Source organism: Garra rufa, chromosome 1 (assembly GCF_049309525.1).
Source record: "Garra rufa chromosome 1, GarRuf1.0, whole genome shotgun sequence".
Taxonomy (NCBI): domain Eukaryota; kingdom Metazoa; phylum Chordata; class Actinopteri; order Cypriniformes; family Cyprinidae; genus Garra; species Garra rufa.
Window position 1 is genome coordinate 24,187,291 of NC_133361.1, and position 19,309 is coordinate 24,206,599.

Genomic DNA, 19,309 nt, shown 5'->3' on the forward strand with positions numbered 1-19,309 from the left:
CAATGCTGGCGATGTGACAAAGTTCATTTTTGTGCTAATGAGCAGTGATGTAATGCAGCAACCACCAATGAAAGTACAGAAGCCATTCAACTGATACAGCTGGATACTGCAATTGAGCACAATATCTACTAGCAATAGCAACAGTACAGCAATCTCAAATGATTAAACGCTACCTTAAAGATACTTTCAAACTGATAGTTAGCAATTAGTCACTAATAGCTGTGCTGCTGTTTGTTAGAAGCTGTCCTCATGACCGCTGTATCCAGATCTATTGAGGGAATAGGGTCATTGTTCATAAGGTTAACTTTACTGCATTGCAAACAAACCGTTGCTATTCCTCAAGAAGCAAATTAATCTCTTGCTAAGTCTGACGTTAGAATGTTACTTAACTAACAACTTAAAACTCTAATATAAAAACTTTCTACACATAAATATTGGTTGAAACGATCAATATTAGATTAGATTGTGCTATTTTTTACTTGACTGAGCAAAGTAAATGCTCAGTGAACTACTTTCAAGTACTTAAGTGCTGTTTATAATGACTCTAGCCCAGTCTGATATTAGCATGTTGCTAAGCTAATGACTTAAAACTCTAGTACAAAAACTGCCAATACACAAATATTAGGTGGCATTATTGATATTATATTAGAGCTATATTTTAATTGACGTAGCGACTTAATTGATACTTTTCAGTACTTAAGTGCTGTTTTTATTGACTTTCTCTGAGTCTGGTGCTAGCATGTTGCTAAGCTAATGACTTAAAACTCTTGCACAAAACTTCCAACACAGAAATATTAGGTTACATTATTGATATTATATTAGTGCTATTTTTAAACGATTTGGCAACTTAAATGCTACTTTTCAATGCTTAAGTGCTGTTTATTATGACTTTTGCTGAGTCTGATGTTAGCATGTTGTTAAGCAACTTGCTTAAACAACTTAAAACTCTAGTACAAAAATGTCCAACACACAAATACATTATTGAAACTATATAAGAGCTATTTTTAATTGATTTAGCAACTTAAATGATACTTTTTAGTATTTAAGTGCTGTTTTTAATGACTCTCGCTGAGTCTGGTGTTAGCATGTTGCTAAGTTAATGGCTTAAAATGCTAGTACAAAAACTTTTAACACAAATATTAGGTGACATTATTGATATATTAGATATATTACAGCTATTTTTAATTGATTTAATTAATTAAATGTTACTTTTCAGTACTTAAGTGCTGTTTACAATGACTCTCGCTGAGTCTAACATCAGCATGTTCTAAATTACAACTTAAAACTCTACTACACATACTTCCAACACAGAAATATTAGATGACATTATTGCTATTATTTTAGATAGAGCTATTTTTAATTGACTTGACAACTTAAATACGACATTTTAGTACTTAAGTGCTGTATATAATGACTCTTGCTGAGTCTGACATTATTATGTTGCTAAGCGAACAACTTTAGTACAAAAACTTCCAACACACAAATATTAGGTGTCATTATTAATATTATTTTAGATAGAGCTATTTTTAACTGATTTAGCAACTTAAATCATATTTTTCAGTACTTAAGTGCTGTTTATAATGCCTCTAGCCGAATCTGACATTAGCATGTTGCTAAGCTAATGACCTAAAACTCTAGTACAAAACCAAATATTAGGTGATATTATTGGTATTATATTAGTGTAATATTTAAAGGATTTGGCAACTTAAATGGCAACTTTTCAATGCTTAAGCACTGTTTATGACTCTTGCTCAGTTTGACATTAGCAATTGACTTAAAACACAGGTACAAAAATGTCCGAAACACAAATATTAGATGGCATTATTGATATGTTATTAGATAGAGCTATTGTTAATTGATTTAACAAATGAAATAATACCTTTTAGTACTTAAGTGCTGTTGATAATGACTAAGTGCTGTTTACGATTTAAAACTTGTAGTAGAGTTTGTACTAGAGTTTAAAACTCTAGTACAAATACTATTAACTACTATTATTAAACTGAGCTATTTAAATTGATTCAGCATCTTAAGTACTACTTTCAGCACTTAAGTTTATAATTATATTTTCCTTGACTGCAATGGCATCCTAAATGTAAATTTTCACTGAATGTGTCACAATGAGTTCTGTAATTGGCCTTATTAGGAGGGATACATGCAATGCTGTCTTCATATTAAATTTCCATTTCCTTTGCCATCTTGGATAACTATTTCTACTAAGCTTGTTGCAATGCAATATCTGGGAATGCTTTAGGGTTTGATTACATCTTTTACTGCTCTTTTACTGAATTTTTTGGTCAAAATCCAGTTATTTAAAAAAGAAACGATCAAGAGTTCTGCACAAGAACGAAATATTTCCTCATGCAGGTTCCACTTGTCTTCTAGTTGATCACACAAGTTGGTCGCCTCACTGACAAACAGAAAGTTGATTTGTTTAAAAGTGACTACCTTGTAAGCAGTGCTTAATTAATTGCTTCACTATGGATTAGGGCCGCACCATGAATTGTATTTTAATCGTGATCGCAATTTCTGCTTTTCTTGATGTATTCAGCATAATCGTTGGTTATTATCCTAAAAATGTTTCATTTCAATTTGACATTTGCGTTATCTTGCATTGGTAACAATATTAATGGTTGCGGTTGCCAGATTTTGAAAATAAATCATAAAGATACATTTTCTGCCCAGTGGTTTACTTAATCTTCCTGACCTGCACTGTAAAAAATTTGCTGTAGTTCTGCAGCTGGTTGCCAGTAACTTACTGTAGATTTTTAATTTATGTTATTTACTGGCAACAGTTTGTTCAAAGTTAAATGAACATTAAACATTAACAAATCTTTGTCTTTACAGAATAAAACTATAAAATAACAACCTACTGCAAAGCATTCTGGGAACCAGAAACCTTCATCAACCTTTTTCTGTTTTTTTCCTTCAGATTTTGGTTCCCAGAATGCTTTGCATGAGGCTGTTATTTTAGTTTTATTCTGTTAAGATAAAAACTTGTTAATGTTTAATGTTCAATTAACTTTGAACAAACTGTTGCCAGTAAATAGCATAAATTTAAATCTACAGTAAGTTACTGGCAACCAGCTGCCAGTAATACTGTAATTTCTACAGATTTTGTTTACAGTGTGGCAACCATGTCCACATGCTCTTTCTACATTATGGAAAAAGTGCAAAAAGTGAGGAACAAAGCTTATGTCCTCAGTACCATTTGTCTATGTCTCACCAGTCTCTCTCCTCCCGCGGGTCATCTAGCAGGACTCTTACGATGTATAGCAGGCAGCTCAGAACCTTCAGGAAGAAGTTGAAGAGTCGAACTCTCAAACCTGCACACAAGAGCGTGAGGCCGTCAGCAATCAGCATTACAAAAAGCTTCACAAACAACAGAAACATAAAGCCCAATACTCACGGACAGGACACGACAGCTAGAGGACAGCACATCAAACGCGCAGAAACAAATACAAGACCAACCAATTACCCAGCACCAGCTCCACAGAGCCACTCACAGGGGTCAACAGCACTCCACGTGAAAGCAAAAACAAACTACCACCTCACAGGACAAGAAAAGCCACAATAAGAGCCGCCCCTCGGTCTGGGCGAGAACTCACTGGATCTTTGGTTTTTGATGAAGAACAGCTTCAGACGTTCCTTGAAAGTGTTTTCATTCACATAGAACTCTACCTGCACTCTAAAAGGAATGATGATGTTTGGTTGGAGATAAACAAGAGATGGAAAGGAAGGGGGAAGGACAGGTAATGATGACATGTGTGAGAGAGGAGGCAAGACAGTTATTCATGTGACTTATTGCCATTGCGGTAATATAAAAAGCAATCAATTGAGAGCTACAAAGCGCTGCTGCTATATTAAAGTCTAATAGATAGCTTGAGAAGGAAATCATGTTGCCTTTTGTGCACAAGGCGACTGTGGTTGACCTCGCTCTATCTGCGCTGACTTAATCCAGAATTATAAATGACTTGCACGGCGAGGGGGAGCGCAACTGGAGGAGTCGCAGCTCTGGTGCTTTTTCATTTCGCTCCACAGCCTGCAACAAACAGAGATCTGGAACTGGACAACGAGGAATTTTCCAGCTCGTGTTCCACCCGATGCCTGTTTAGCATCTGCAGTGGCAAGATGCCGATCACCACAGGCAATTCTTTCGAAACACAAATGGAAATGTGTTTACTTGCACTTACAAATGTTTACTAGATGGTTTAAAAGCAGGAATGGGACGTGCATATTTTTGGTAAAGCACTTCCTCAGTAAAAATGTTTTTATTTGAGCTGCAGAAATGTCCAAATTAGGCTATTCAGAGTTCTCTCAAGAGTGCAAGGCATTACTGTTGCACATGTATGCCTTTGAAACACCCTAGAGGAATATAAATGCTGAACATTTATTTTAAATCAGTCCTTAATAGCTTTCCAATGATGCATTGTTGAATCATCAATTTGGTAGAGATTAAAATGCCAGTGTTGTTTATCATTAGCTAAGGAGGGAAACATAATGTGGAGCCAACATTAGATTGTTATTTAACATCTGCGTGTACGTATTTGGTAGACACTTTAATCCAAAACGACTTGGGAATAGAACCCTTGAAGTGAACATGATTGACACACAAACCAATTTAATCTGACATGTCAACATACAGGACTACACCATTTTTCTACAAGTTTGATTGCAACACATAATCATTACTATTAGTGTTTATCATCTGTTTTTGATTACACCATTACTGTTTTTAATATTTATACCATATGTACATCGACTTAACACACAGTAGTCACCACTAATAAGCTACTAAATATATTGTAGTAGCCTACATTTTTTTTTGTACAGCTGCTTTGCAACGATTTGTATTGTGAAAAGCGCTATACAAATAAACTTGAATTGAATTGAAACTTGAATTGAATGTCAAGAGTTCACACTTACAAAAATTCACATTTACAGCTGTAAAGTTTGTCCTGAACAGTTAAACTGCCCGCTGTTCTTTAGAAAAAATCTTTTAGGTCTCACAAATTCTTTGTTTTTTCAGCATTATGTTTATTTGAACCCTTTCCAACACTGACTGTATGATTTTGAGATCAATCTTTTCACACTGAGGACAACTGAGGGACTTATATGCAACTATTACAGAAGAAAAACATTAAGAGCTAGGGGTGTAAACTTTTGAACAGAATGAATATGTCACATTTTTAATTTTTTTTACTAAATATATTTTTTATATGTTTCCTAGAAGAATTTTGTATTATCCCTCTTATTTTGCATATTTGGAAGATTCTGCCAGGTGTATGTAAACTTTTGACTTCAACTGTGTATATATAATATACCTCATTCTTTTATAACTCATAGTTGAGAACATGGATAAAGTTATCACTTACAGACAGTTGAACTTGGTTCAATTATTCGGTAGTTGATCGTATCGAGGCAGATCTAAACGCAAGCTTGCAGTTGATTGTAAGAAAATGTTCGTTCATTTAGGTCAGAGAAGAACTTCCTTGACTGAGGTTTTTTCTCCATTATTTTGTTGAGGTTTAAAAGACATTTAAAGGTGACATTTCATAAAAATCTGACTTTTACCATGTTTAAGTGATGATAATCAGGTCCCCGGTGCATCTACCAACCCAGAAAACATGAAAAAGGACAACCAATTAACTTGGTAAGTGTTTTGGTAAGCCTTTCTCTGCAAGCATGTGAAAATACAAGTGCAATTTTGACGTAGGAAGGGGATCTTATTACAATATTAACTCCCCTTAATCTGCACGTTTTGTTTTCACCAGCGACAATGGTGTACCAGTTCTAACGCCATGTCAAAAGTTGCTAACTATTCTGTCACTAGCTGCACAGATGAGCACAGAACACTATTTAGAATCCCAGTCTCAGAGAAGACAAGAGAGCATTTATTGGTTATTGGTGGATTTATTGTTTTATTTACAGTATATTACGCTGCTGCCACACAGATCTAATATAAACGTGATTTCTTTTCGAGCTGTTTATCTTTACAGACACAACTGGCTGTTTTTGTAACTAATTTGTGTTTTTAACATAAACCTGTGTGTATTTGACAGTTTAAGAGCAATAAGACATGAAAGAGAACTTAGTTCAGTAGTCACATGCCATGTGACAGCCACTTTCTGTGCGCATGCTTCAAATGGATTCACCATTCCATCTCATGAACACTTGATCGTGGCACATACAACACTATACAGTACACTCTTTATTCATTTTTCAGTTATTTATTTAACGCACATACTTACTTCCATTCAAATTTTGCACGAAATACACCTGTACATAGTAAATTGAATATTTTGTATATTGTGTCTTTGCTATTTTTTGCACATTGTCTGTCTTGCAGGGGCGGAGCCAGAGGGGTGGCCTGGGGTGGCCCACGCCACCCCTGAGAATTGATTGGCCACCCCAGGTGCCACCCCAAAATCCTACTCTACGATTGGCCATTAACGTGCTCAAAGGCGGAACCGTTGTTGACGCACTTGCTGCCTTTAAATCAGCGCGGGGGCTTGGACAGTCAGAAACCAGAACTCAGAAATGTAAGTAGCAAATGTTTGATGTAAGCTAACCAACAATACATGGCTTACTGTTTTTTAGCATGTGAGTTTACAGCACTACTACTTGTGCTAGCACGCAAAGATATCTATTTACCTGTCACATCTGCCTTGATATCTAATCGCACACACAGCCCAGTATTAAGTCTGTTGAATCACGTCATGTATGCTAGGCTAATTTATCTACTGTACCTGCCTTTTTTCTGCTTTTCTGCCTACTCAGTCGACATTTGCTAGGTCATGTTAACTGTAGGCTACTTTTGTAAAAAGGTTTTAACGATTTATCATTAGCAGATTAGCAGACGCAATTTTATGCAAAAAAACGTAGCCTACATTATATTTTAACCAAGGAACCAAATAAAACACGCCAGCAAGGTAACGTTAGCTCGCCAGCCCCTACCTTCAGTAAGTTTTCTTCTTTCTTTATTCCCAGATAAATTCCACGCACGGTTTCGTTTTTGTTTGTTCTAACGTTGTATATACAGTCAATGTTTTCAAGCCCTGTGTTGCTAACATACCTAGGCTGTGAAATTAAAGGAACCGTATGTAAGAAATTTATGTCAGTTAATCATAAAATGGCCCTGAAATGTCACTAGACATTAAGAAATCATGTTCATTTCAAATACTTATATCACTGACAACAGTGGTCCGGCCAGGATATTGTCATTTAAAAGTGAGAGTTGCAGCCCTCAACTGATGTTATTGTTGTGGTTTTGTGTTTTGGTCTGAGGCTCCACCCTCCAGCTATCTACCAATCACGAAGTCAGTAGAGTTTCGTGATCCGGGTTGCCAGCTCTGTTGCAGCTGCGGCTAAACTAACGTGTCGGATTAAACATGTATAACGTTACGAAACGAAAAAGACCTCGTTTTGAAACCGAAATACGTCGTGACAAAGTCCGATGCCTTTGAAAGATGGAGACGGCTGAAAACGGAGAAGAATTTGAAGACAGACGCTTTCGTTGGTAATTTTTTCCTGAACAGGTAAGATTCATCTATGTTTGGCTAACTTTGCTTCAGTACTCAGTGGACCTTCCGCGGTCGGCCGAGCTAAATGCGTTCATAAAAAGCTTTATATCGCACCACTAGCAGGGTTGGAAAACAACCTATGTTCCGACTGAAATGTGGTATTACAGTACATCTTTGCGAAATATTTGGCTAATTGCCATCTGTAAATTTTTGCGATACATAATTACTTCGCAAAACATCTCTTGTGAAGCATAAACATAATTAACAGAAGAAAAACAAATTACTGTGCGTCACTTGCCGTTGGAAGCTCCTTATTGCAGCCTAGTCCTGCAGCTTAGCTGGCAACCTCGAGTCAGGGGGGAGCGGGAGGGGATACACCATTCTACAGTATTTTGAATGTGATTGCAGTACCAGTTTTGGCCACAATCCTACATACGGTTCCTTTAAGGTCTAGCCTACTGGTGGGTTTAATTGAATTTGAGCAATAGGAAACCAATTTACATCTGGAGATAGTTCTTTGTGCTCGCCAAAATCGTAGAAATTATCATTACAAGACACTTACAGTAGCTCCTGTAATCCAAGACAGATTTTCTTCGAGTTGTTAGGCTTTAGAGTATTTAGTTTAACAAATGACATGGAAACAAACATAATTCATTTCATCCACACATCCTTATGCACAACAGTTTAGCTTAAACCGTGAGAATCAAGCAAACCTCACGGCCGTCAGGGCCTTAAAGTGACAGGCACTGAATTCGACTTGCACATCACCAATGCCGTAATGTCATGAAAGAGTAGTCTATATAGTTTAAACTTTATAAATACTAATAGTTTAGCTCACAGGACAGATGTGGCCTTTGATTAAGCTTTAATTTTGTGTAATTAATTTTTTCTTTGTTGTTCATTGTGCCATTTCTTGTTCGTTTCATTTCAATTTCTAATAATAATGTAAGTAATAATTACTAATAATGTAAATGGAAGGAAATCTGACTTCATTGCACTGCAGTATGATAAGTTTGTTTATTTATATTTGATTTTATTCAAATAAAAAGAAATTTGATGTAAGAGTACGGTCTTTGTCCTTCAATTTATGAGTATGGTGTTTGATGCATGATTTTATGATGCCACCCTTGAATTAATCAGTGCTCCACTAAGGCCACCCCTGTTAAAAAAGTCTAGAATCGCCACTGCTGTCTTGTATATTGTTCTTTTTATAATATGTGTCGTCTTGTCACTGTCGTTCTGTAGCACTGTGGAGCTTCTGTCACTACAACAAATTCCTAGTATGTGTAAACATACCTGGCAATAAAGCTCATTCTGATTCTGATTCTGATTCAAATGTGTGCACTCAGGAAAACCCTATATCAGTGGTTTAAACTAACATGACTCTTTTAGTGCAACAGACTTGATAATCCAAACCAAACAGATGTTTTGTAGCAGAGTATCTGAGGTACAAGCTGTAAAGGCACAGCCCTGTTCAGGAAAAGAGTGTGGTAGCTCATTTGCATGTAAAGAGCCATGCACAAAAACTGTGTTTCTGCTTCCACTGAAAATAGGCATTTTCAAAATGATATAATAAATTATCGGTGGGGTATTTTGAGCTGAAACTTCACAGACACATTCTGGGGACACCTGAGACTTATATTACATCTTGTAAACAGGGCACAATAGGTCACCTTTAATTTATTCTCAAGCTCTTACCTCAGTCTTACTGTATGGTAACACTTCAATATAGAGTGTAATATATTTTAAATGTTTATTCAGTGCTGCTGAATGTCCTTTCAAAGTCCCGGTTCAGTTATACACATTGAAAGACAAGTCAATATGATCATCTGTGGTAATTGACATCACACCACAGTAGCTGTCCACACACATTAAGCTCTAAATAACAATTATGTTCGTTTAAAGGTCACTCGTGGGAGAATGTCACACACATTGTGTTCGCTGTTCTCCAGCACGTTTCCAGCCCCTTTTGCTCAGTTTTAATCAGTTTTCCCCGACTCCAACTATCTAGGGACTCATAAAGAGGCATTAGCCACAGACCAGATCAGTGCGAGCCGGACTACTCCAGTTTTTTAAAGACTTCCTCTCAGATCTCTGGAGCCAGCCTCATTACCACAGAGCTCTGCGTAATTGGACGGAAACACGGAGGGACACATAATATCCGGTGAGTCATGTCATAACAATGGGAATAAAGGACGAGAGGAGAGAACACGGGCCAAGCACATGTGTGATCTGTCTGTCTCTCACACTCATATGTCGGGGGAAAAGCGATAATGCGAATTCAAAGTCGGGAAGGGGTCCCGGACCCCACGTGGTGGTCGACCCTAACGTATCCTCTCCTCACAGCCAGAGCCCCGCCAGACCATGCTGTGTGTTGCTATGGTGACACAGAGCACCTTAGGGATTCCTAACACACACATCTAGTTGTAATAATCAAGTTTTGTAGGCGTGGAGGACTTGATTCATTCCCGGCTCCTTGAGAATAATGGCCTGTGCACATAGCCTTACCTACTGGAAATGCAATGATTGCACCTCCGGTGAGAAATCCAGCATCACATTAATATGCGTGTTGTCCCTTGAGCACAGTTTTGTGTGTGTGTTTGTGTTGAAGAGAATATTTATGTAAGCATGTCTAATACCTAGAGAAAAAATTACAGGATATACAAGCTGAAAACACATCCAGGTAATTAAAAATGTGACCCTGGACAAAACCAGTCATAAGGCTCAATTTTTTAAAATTGAGATTTAAACATCATCTGAAAGCTGAATAAATATGCTTTCCATTGATGCATGATTTGACAATATACAACCACTCAAAATCTGTAATCTGAGGGTGCAAAAAAATCTAAATATTGAGAAAATTTCCTTTAAAGTTGTCCAAATTAAGTTCTTAGCAACGCATATTACCAATCACAAATTAAGTTTTAATATGTTTACGGCAGGAAACTTACAAAATATCTTCATGGAACATGATCTTTACTTAATGTCCTAACGATTTTTGGTAAAAAATAAAAATCGACAATTTTTACCTATATTTTGGATATTGCTACAAATATACCGGTGCTACTTAAGAATGCTTTTATGGTCTAGGGTCACAAATATAAAATTTTCATTACATATATGTATATATTATTTTTCTCTAGTTCACGTTGGCCACAATTATTGGCACCCCTAGAAATGTATCTAAGTAAAATATCTCTGAGGGATATTCCCAGAAATATTACAATTTTTTTAGCACACCAGGGTGGCTAGGAGTATAAAATTGTCCGTCCATGACTTTCTGTTCGACAGGATTATAAATATGAGGAACACAAAAGCCAAATTCCCTTAAACATCCATCACAAGAAGTAAAACCAAAGAATGTAGTTCTGATGTGCAGAACAAGTTTGTTGAGCTTCACAAAATAGAAGAAAATGCTGTAAGAAAAGAGCTAAAGCATTGAAAATCCCCATTCCCACCATCAGGGCAATAATTAAGAAGTTCCAGTCAACTAATGATGTTTCAAATCTGCCTAGAAGAGGATGTGTGTCTATATCATCCTAATGCACGATAAGGAGGAGAGTTTGAGTGGCCAAAGAATCTCCAAGGATCATAGCTGGAGATTTGCAGAGAATTGTTGAGTCTAACCCACAATGACACTGGCCAAACAAATAAATACAGTAAACAACAGAATAAAAACGACAGATTATTTCCATATTTTTGTCACAAAATTACATTTTATTATGTACGGAAAGCACATACTATTTCTCCCACTCTCTCTCTCCCTTACAGACGCACACACATACAGTTTGCACACACGTTAGCGTACGAGCTAATGTTCTTAGCGCTGTTCTGACCATTAACAACTTAATAACTACATGACATTTCTCAAGCGAGGTGACAATGGCATGGTTTTGAAGAAAATGAACTTAAAGTTTCACTATTAGTAGAGACAATGCTGCCCATCACTTTTGAGAGATGCACAGACTCAAAGAGGTCTGTCTGTCTGTCGATCTGTCTAAACTTCATTATTAACTGCATTAGCTTGCTATCAAACTATTAATAAAATTAGAGATGTTCCGATACCCTTTTTTCCTTCCCGATACCGATTCCGATACCTGGGCTCGGGCACAAAACCAGTCATAAGTAGCATGGATATATTTGTAGCAATAGCCAACAATACATTGTATGGGTCAAAATGATCAGTTTTTCTAAGTAAATATATCAAACTTAGTTTTTGATTAGTAATACACATTGCTAATTAACTTGGACAACTTTAAAGGCAATTTAATCAATATTTAGATTTTCAAATAGTTGTATCTCGGGCCAAATATTGTCCTATTCTAACAAACCAAAAGTCAATGAAAAGCTTGTTCATTAAAAATCCCAATTTCAAAATAATTGACCCTTATGACTAGTTTTGTGGTCCAGGGTCACATATGTTTTTATTTTAGAACACTTTTTCTGCAGATTTCAGGTTTCCTACAACTTCTTCCACATACTGGTATATCTCAATAACATCAATAATGAAATGTGCTTTTTTCAGACATTCATTTCTCATAGGCTTTGGTGTACATATTCTGACCATTACACTCCTAATGTATTCGTTCCTAATTAGCTCTTAAGAGTAATTGGACTCAAAGCCAGAGAGAGCACAGCAACCACGAACAAGCCTTTTAATGAACCAGCAATCCAGTGGCTAATATAAGGTGACAGACTCTTCATTAAATATACATCAAAACATGTAGTATTTATCGCCATTTCTCTAACAGACCATCCAGCTGGAAAATCACATTTTATAGAAATGAGTCTAATGTTATTTATTCAACATTTTGTCATCATTTGTTGTATAAACTGTTCACCTTCTGAAGATGCTAATGTCCTATATGTATTTTTTATAATATTTGAATAAATCATTGATAATCTCATTCAAGTTTATAAATATGTAGCTGAAGTATGCCTTAGAAGTATAATAGTAATTTCTAATTTTAAACTCCATCCTTCAGTAATTTGTTTACAGATTTTTTTTTCTGACAAAGGAAATGCAGTAAGCATGGATGAAAAAGCGTCCACTGGGATTTTTCTTACAAAAACATTGAATCAAACATGAGTGTGAATATGAAATTAATAACAGGGCAATTAAATATAGTACACTGGGACTTGAAAGACTTTACACTTGCTCTCTGTGTGCAAAAATCTCCTGGTCATTTCCTGTTAACACAACCCTGATCCACTACTTCATCCCACATAGGCAGAATCACAATTCTGTGTTTACGAAAAGCAAATAAACCCTGATCCAAGCAAAAGATGCAGTGCAAGACACTGACTTTATTAAGGTCTTAAATCAACGTGCTCTTGCACAGAAGACGCATACACGGAAGCGATCTGTCCTTATTGTGTACACAGTGCAGAGTGTTTGTGTATACAACGGCTATACTCAAAATGGTAATTACTTGTTTAATAACTAAAAGATTACATTTGCAATATATAAATACTGTTCAGTTTCTTGCACAGACCGATTGTTTGGTGTCTTAAGACCTCAATGTATAGCTTTTGACTGCCATTATATGACTGACAGACTGCAACGGTTTGAGTTAAAAATCTTTTACTGGAGAAACAAAGTCACCTACATATTGCATGCCCTGGGGGTAAGCAGATAAACATCAAATTTTAATTTTTGGGTGAACTATTTCTTTAATAATATGATATCAATGAAATAAAAGAGCACTTAAGTTTACATCAAGAGACTTTCATAACACTTAAATATACTTTTCTAAATTGCATTTGAGATAACAGTTAAAAGTTTTACTTATAAGTACATTTTAAATCATTTTAATCCTTCTGTCATGTTTTAAAAAAGTAGACGATGTGTTGATTAACAAACTACAGTACACTTAAAGTCCCCCTGAAATCAAAATTAAAGTTTTTTGGCTTTTAGTATGAATATATTAGTTTTAAGATTATCTATAAGCTAGTGTGTTTCAAAGCAGTGACAAAATTCGCTTTTACAAGATATGGGCATTCAAAACTTACACTCTCGTCACTTCCGCCAATATGAATCAAGGATTTTGATGATATCACCGCGCACTTCAGTTTCAGATCAAACGTTCTGTCCAATAAAATGCTCTCTAGAGTCCGTAGTGTCCCGCCCCCTACACAGAGACGCGGAGCAGATCATATGCGCTCATATGCGCGGTCGGACTCGGCATGTGTTAAACTACACAGCCTCAGCATGATTATTATCACTATTTCGTTTTAGCAAGAGTTTCATATTGAATCTGTGGGGTAATTTATTAGTCTGTGGCTGTCATAAGCTTACAAATGCGGCTTTACCGAGCTCAACGGCTCTGCCCCGAGCAGATATAAATGGAACGCTATTGGCTGTTCAAAATTAGTGGGCGGGGCTTAGCGATATGTTTTTGTTTCAGTTAAAAGAACGTCACCACATAGAAGAACGCTGCGTGTTTCAAGGCACTTCAGTGGACCTTTAAAGTACTTGATTATAATAGTGCTATATGGTATTATATAAAGTTAATCTATTTTAAGCTCTGGGCATTTAAATAAATGTATTGAATTGCAATTTTGAATAGAAATGTTCTGATAAATTACTCACCATCATGTTATACAAGATGTTCAGGTTTTTGAGGAAACCATATTTTTCTCCATAAAGTGAACTTCAATGGGAGCCAATGGGTTGAAGGTTAAAATTTCAGCTTCAAAGGGCTATACACGACCCAGACAAAAAATAATGGTCTCATCTAGCGAAACAATCGGCCATTTTCTATATAATAAGCACAAATGTTCAGCTTGCACTAGAGCTGCGATGCACATGCTTGACTTCACACATTGCGTAATCACATTGAAAAGGTCACGTGCAATTAGTTCTTCATCTGTGTACACTCTTAAAAAACAAAAGCATCTTTTTTGTCTAAATGGTTCCATAAAGAACCTTAAACATCTAAAGAACTTTCTGTTTCACAAAAGGTTCTTTGTGGTGAAAGAAGGTTCTTTAGATTATAAAAAGGTATGAAAGGGATAATTCTTTAACGAACCTTAGACTGAATGGTTCTTTGTGGAACCAAAAATGGTTCCTCTATGGCATTGCTTGAAGAACCTTTTAAAGTACCTTTATTTTTAAGAGAGCACTTTGTTTCAAAAAGGTAGGGTAGGGTGAAGAACTTGAAAATTGTCTCCTCCAACTTCAAATTTTAAGACAAGCAATTGTGTTAAAAAATATATAATTTTATTTTTATTTATTACCCTTTTTCCTCGCCTGGGATCGTGTAGAGCCCTTTGAAGCTGCACTGAAACTGCAATTTGGACCTTCAACCCGTTGATCCCCATCGAGGTCCACTATATGGAGAACAATCCTGGAATGTTTTCCTCAAAAACCTTAATTTCTTTTCGACTAAAGAAAGAAAGACATGAATATCTTGGATGACATATCACACAGTGTAGAGAGCTTAAACTTGCGCTAAAGTAGTGATGATGTGCTCTCTTTTGGTATATAATTTATTTGTAGTTTAAATAGCCATGTAATTGAAATAATTAGTAACTTACAGAGTTTTAAAATATATTGTGATCATGTTAAATAATTCAGTTGTATTAAGAATATTTTATAACAAGCTCCTTGTCTAAAAAGACAAGGTTCATGATGTGTGTAGTTGATAGATTACATAACATTAGGCGATTTTTAGCCTTACCCTGGAGTTAGTTCACCCTCCGCCTATGCTGAATCATCCGAAGCAGTTTCCCAGTCAGTAAAGCAAACTGTGCACAGATGAAGACAGAGACCAAACTGTGCGGGATGAAGTGAAACAAAAGACTCGATAGTTAATTTAAAAAAAATTAAGCTACTGCAGTCATTCGCACCAAAACAGTTTGTGTCCACCCGCATTGATTAATCACTGACCATGTTGTTTTCTTCTTATTATTATTTTTGTTCTGTTTTCAGGGTTAAAAGCGCTTTCAACATGTCTAGAGATGTCCTCATTCATTCATTTATTCGTTCAAAAAATGGTCGCTGTGCATACCCCTCAGCTGAAGCATCCAGCTTTTGCTTTATAAAAGCAGATTACTTGCATAATAAGTGTTCTTTTTAAAAGAAAGTGTACTTCTCTTTCAAAAGGGATATGCGGATTGTGATGAAGGTCTATTGGCTAGACATCACACAAGCACAAAAGGAACTATCTGCTAGATTTGTTAAAGAGGATGATAGCATAAAATCTTTAAAAGGTGTTCAAGAGTTTTATTTGTGCGGAGGCAGTAAATTGCAAGCAAATGCCATATGATAGAAGTGTTTCTGCTTTTTGCTCTTATATTAATGGACAGAACAGTAAAAAGTGACAGGCAACAACTGAAGAGGGAGAGGGATAGGCCAGGGAAACACAACTGCCCTCTTGCCTTCTTCTACATCATAAACTAATTCATGTCTGCTGGGCCGCAGGTGCAGTAGTAGACTGCTGTTTGAATACACTCTGTTGCATGTCATTTTATCATTGTAGCAGCATCGTTTTCACATTTACCCACAGTTATATTTCATGTAAAAGTGATCTGTAGTCTGTAACGTCTAAGTGGGTTTTCTGCAAGAATCGGAAATGATATGTCATTGAAAGCTGTTCGCAAAGCTTACAAAAAAATGTTATCAGCCAAGCTGAAGTCACTGCAAAAAGCAATAAATCATTTAAGCTGTGTGTGATTTTTGTAGCAACTAGCTACCTAGTCAAGTTGGGTTTTATTATTGTCCTGACATAGACCTTAAACAGATTAGACACGTTCTCGAATTTAACATTCATGAAAGTGAGGCTAAAGGATAGACCTATACAGTGAGGGAGAAAATGATTAGATCCCCTGCTGATTTTGTACGTTTGCCTACTGACAAAGAAATGATCAGTCTATAATTTAATGGTAGGTTTATCTGAACAATGAGAGACAGAATAACAACAAAAAAATCCAGAAAAATGCAAAAAGTTATACACTGATTTGCATTTTAATGACTGAAATAAGTATTTGATCCCCTATCAATCAGCAAGATTTCTGGCTCCCAGGTGTCTTTTATACAGGTCACGAGCTGAGATTAGGAGCACTCTCGTAATCTATGCTCGTTACCTGTAAAAAAAAAAAAAAAAACACCAGTCCACAGAAGCAATCAGTCAATCAGATTCCAAACTCTCCTCCATGGCCAAGATCTAAGAGCTATCCAAGGATGTCAGGGACAAGATTGGAGACCTACACAAGGCTGGAATGGGCTACAAGACCATCACCAAGCAGCTTGGTGAGAAGGTGACAACAGTTGGTGCGATTATTCGCAAATAGAACACAAACACAAAATAAGTGTCAATCTCCCTCGGTCTGAGGCTCCATGCAAGATCTCACCTCGTGGAGTTTCAATGATCATGGGAACAGTGAGGAACCAGCCCAGAACTACACAGAAGGATCTTGTCAATGATCTCAAGGCAGCTGGAACCATAGTCACCAAGAAAACAATTGGTAGAACACTACACCGGAAAGGACTGAAATCCTGCAGCGTCCGCAAGAAAGCACATGTACAGGCCCATCTGAAGTTTGCCAATGAACATCTGAATGATTCAGAGGAGAACTAGGTGGAAGTGTTGTGGTCAGATGAGAACAAAATTGAGCTCTTTGGCATCAACTCAACTCGCCGTGTTTGGAGGAGGAGGAATGCTGCATATAACCCCTAAGAACACCATCCCCACCGTCAAACATGGAGGTGGAAACATTATGCTTTGGGGTGTTTTTCTGCAAAGAGGACAGGACAACTGCACCCCATCAAAGGGACGATGGACAGGGCAGTGTACCGTCAAGTTTGGGTAATAACGTCCTTCCCTCACACAGGGCATTGAAAATGGGTCGTGGATGGGTATTTCAGCATGACAATGATCCAAAACACACGGCCAAGGCAACAAAGGAGTGGCTGAAGAAAAAGCACATTTAGGGCCTGGAGTGGTCTATCCAGTCTCCAGACCTTAATCCAATAGAAAATCTGTGGAGGGAGCTGAAGGTTCGAGTTGCCAAACGTTAGCCTCGAAACCTTAATGACTTGGAGAGGATCTGCAAAGAGTCAGTGGGCAAACGTACAAAATCAGCAGGGGATCAAATAATTTTTTCCTTCACCGTATGTGATTTGATGCTAATCTATGTAGAAAGTTTTCAATATATGTGCAGTTTCGCATCTTAAAGCTTTAAACACAGTGGTTCTCGATATTTTCGAAATTCATCCTGAGACTGGAACATCATGCATGTCCTGCAATCACAAACTCATCCTCCCACTTGCTCCAGTAGACATGATGCACTTGGTCCTTGATGACTGAGATTTTTTTCATATGAATCATGTTATGCAACTATCATTAATACTAACTGTGTAAGAATATCACCACTACAAGACACACAGTCTCTCCAAACTAAACCTGTCAGCCAGTTCCCCAAAGATTTTGGTTACATCATCCTCATCTTCTCAAAAACTACACCATAAGATATGTTGTAATTAATACTTCCGCTGTCTAGATATGAAATCTTCCATATTGTGTCAGGCTTTTGCAGTATTTCACCATCCATCTACTCATTCATTCATGCTTCCATATATTTATCTGTCAGTTCTCCAAAACTTTCTCTCATGAAAGACAAGTGCACTTTAGCACACACGAATATACAGAAATAATATACTCTAAATTAAACTCAAGAGTGCTTTTTGACCCACTTAAGTAGGACTTAATGACATCTTTATGTAATTCCATAATTATAGCTATTGCCTTTTGAAATATAATTTAAATGCCGAATACACTGACAAATATTTATGGTAAACTAAAATATACTAAAATGTAATTTCTAGGGCATTTACTCATCCACATTATTATCTTTATTCTCCCAATCTGAATTTCCAAGTTGCTTTGGTAATTTGGTCATTTATAATACCAAGCTCCAAAGAGTACAAAAATGCTTGGTATTGAAGACCATCACCCACTTTCCTTGTATGTAAATCTTGGCTAGTCAACATCTGCATTTGTATTTCAGGTAAGAATATAAAACAGGTTTAAAATGCTATGAGGAAGAACTGCTCCTTTAAAGCTTCCATGCGGTGTTGCTCACTCTCACAGCAGGCTGGCATAAAGCTTACCCAAGAGCCAATCGTTCCCTGTGTCGTTTTCATATGTATTTCCTATGCTTTTTTTCATATGGAAAACTCTTTTCCACTTGAGGGAGTAACAGCAGTGAGCAAGTAAAGTGTAAACATCACCGCATGAAAGGAGCCGAGCACTGGGTTTGATAAAACCGTTGACTAGTTAGCTAAAGGAAAGAGGGAAAACGTTAAAAACTCATAAAAGCCTTTCGGCTTTACGGAGAAGCAAGCATCCTATCCCCATACAGCTCCCTTGGTGATAATCCTGGGAATACTGGCAATTGAATTGCTTTCTCAAAAAGCCAATTACACAACAATAATGCATAAAATGACTTTTTTTTTTGTATATTTAACTAGTAAATATACTGTAACTCACCCTCTAATACAGTGTGCACAGTTTCCCTGGAAATGAGAGGAGGGGGAATTCTTAATAATGCTGTAAAAACTAATTAGTTATTTTTGTTTCACACTCTCCCAATCCCTTGCCACTTAAAGGAACATTTCACCCAGAAATTAATATTCTATAATTACATAAACTACATTATTTGCACTACATTCATGTTGTTCCAAACCCATGTGACTTACTTTTTTCTGTGGAACACAAAAAGAGAAATTTAGCACAATGTTCAAGCCGGTCTTTTCTATATAATCAAATCATACAGTGACAAGTTTG

At 36.7% G+C, this 19,309-nt stretch overlaps 1 protein-coding gene across 1 annotated transcript in view; it reads right to left on the reverse strand.

The window, feature by feature from the left end:
- Window positions 1-19,309, reverse strand: part of kcnt2b (potassium sodium-activated channel subfamily T member 2b) — a 93,802-nt gene that overhangs the window by 44,457 nt on the left and 30,036 nt on the right. Inside the window, exons 2-3 of the mRNA XM_073829212.1 lie at window positions 3,606-3,685; window positions 3,224-3,323 (exon numbers count right to left, since the gene is read on the reverse strand). Of these exons, the coding sequence (XP_073685313.1) occupies window positions 3,224-3,323; window positions 3,606-3,685 (180 nt within the window). The remainder of the gene's footprint in view (window positions 1-3,223; window positions 3,324-3,605; window positions 3,686-19,309) is intronic.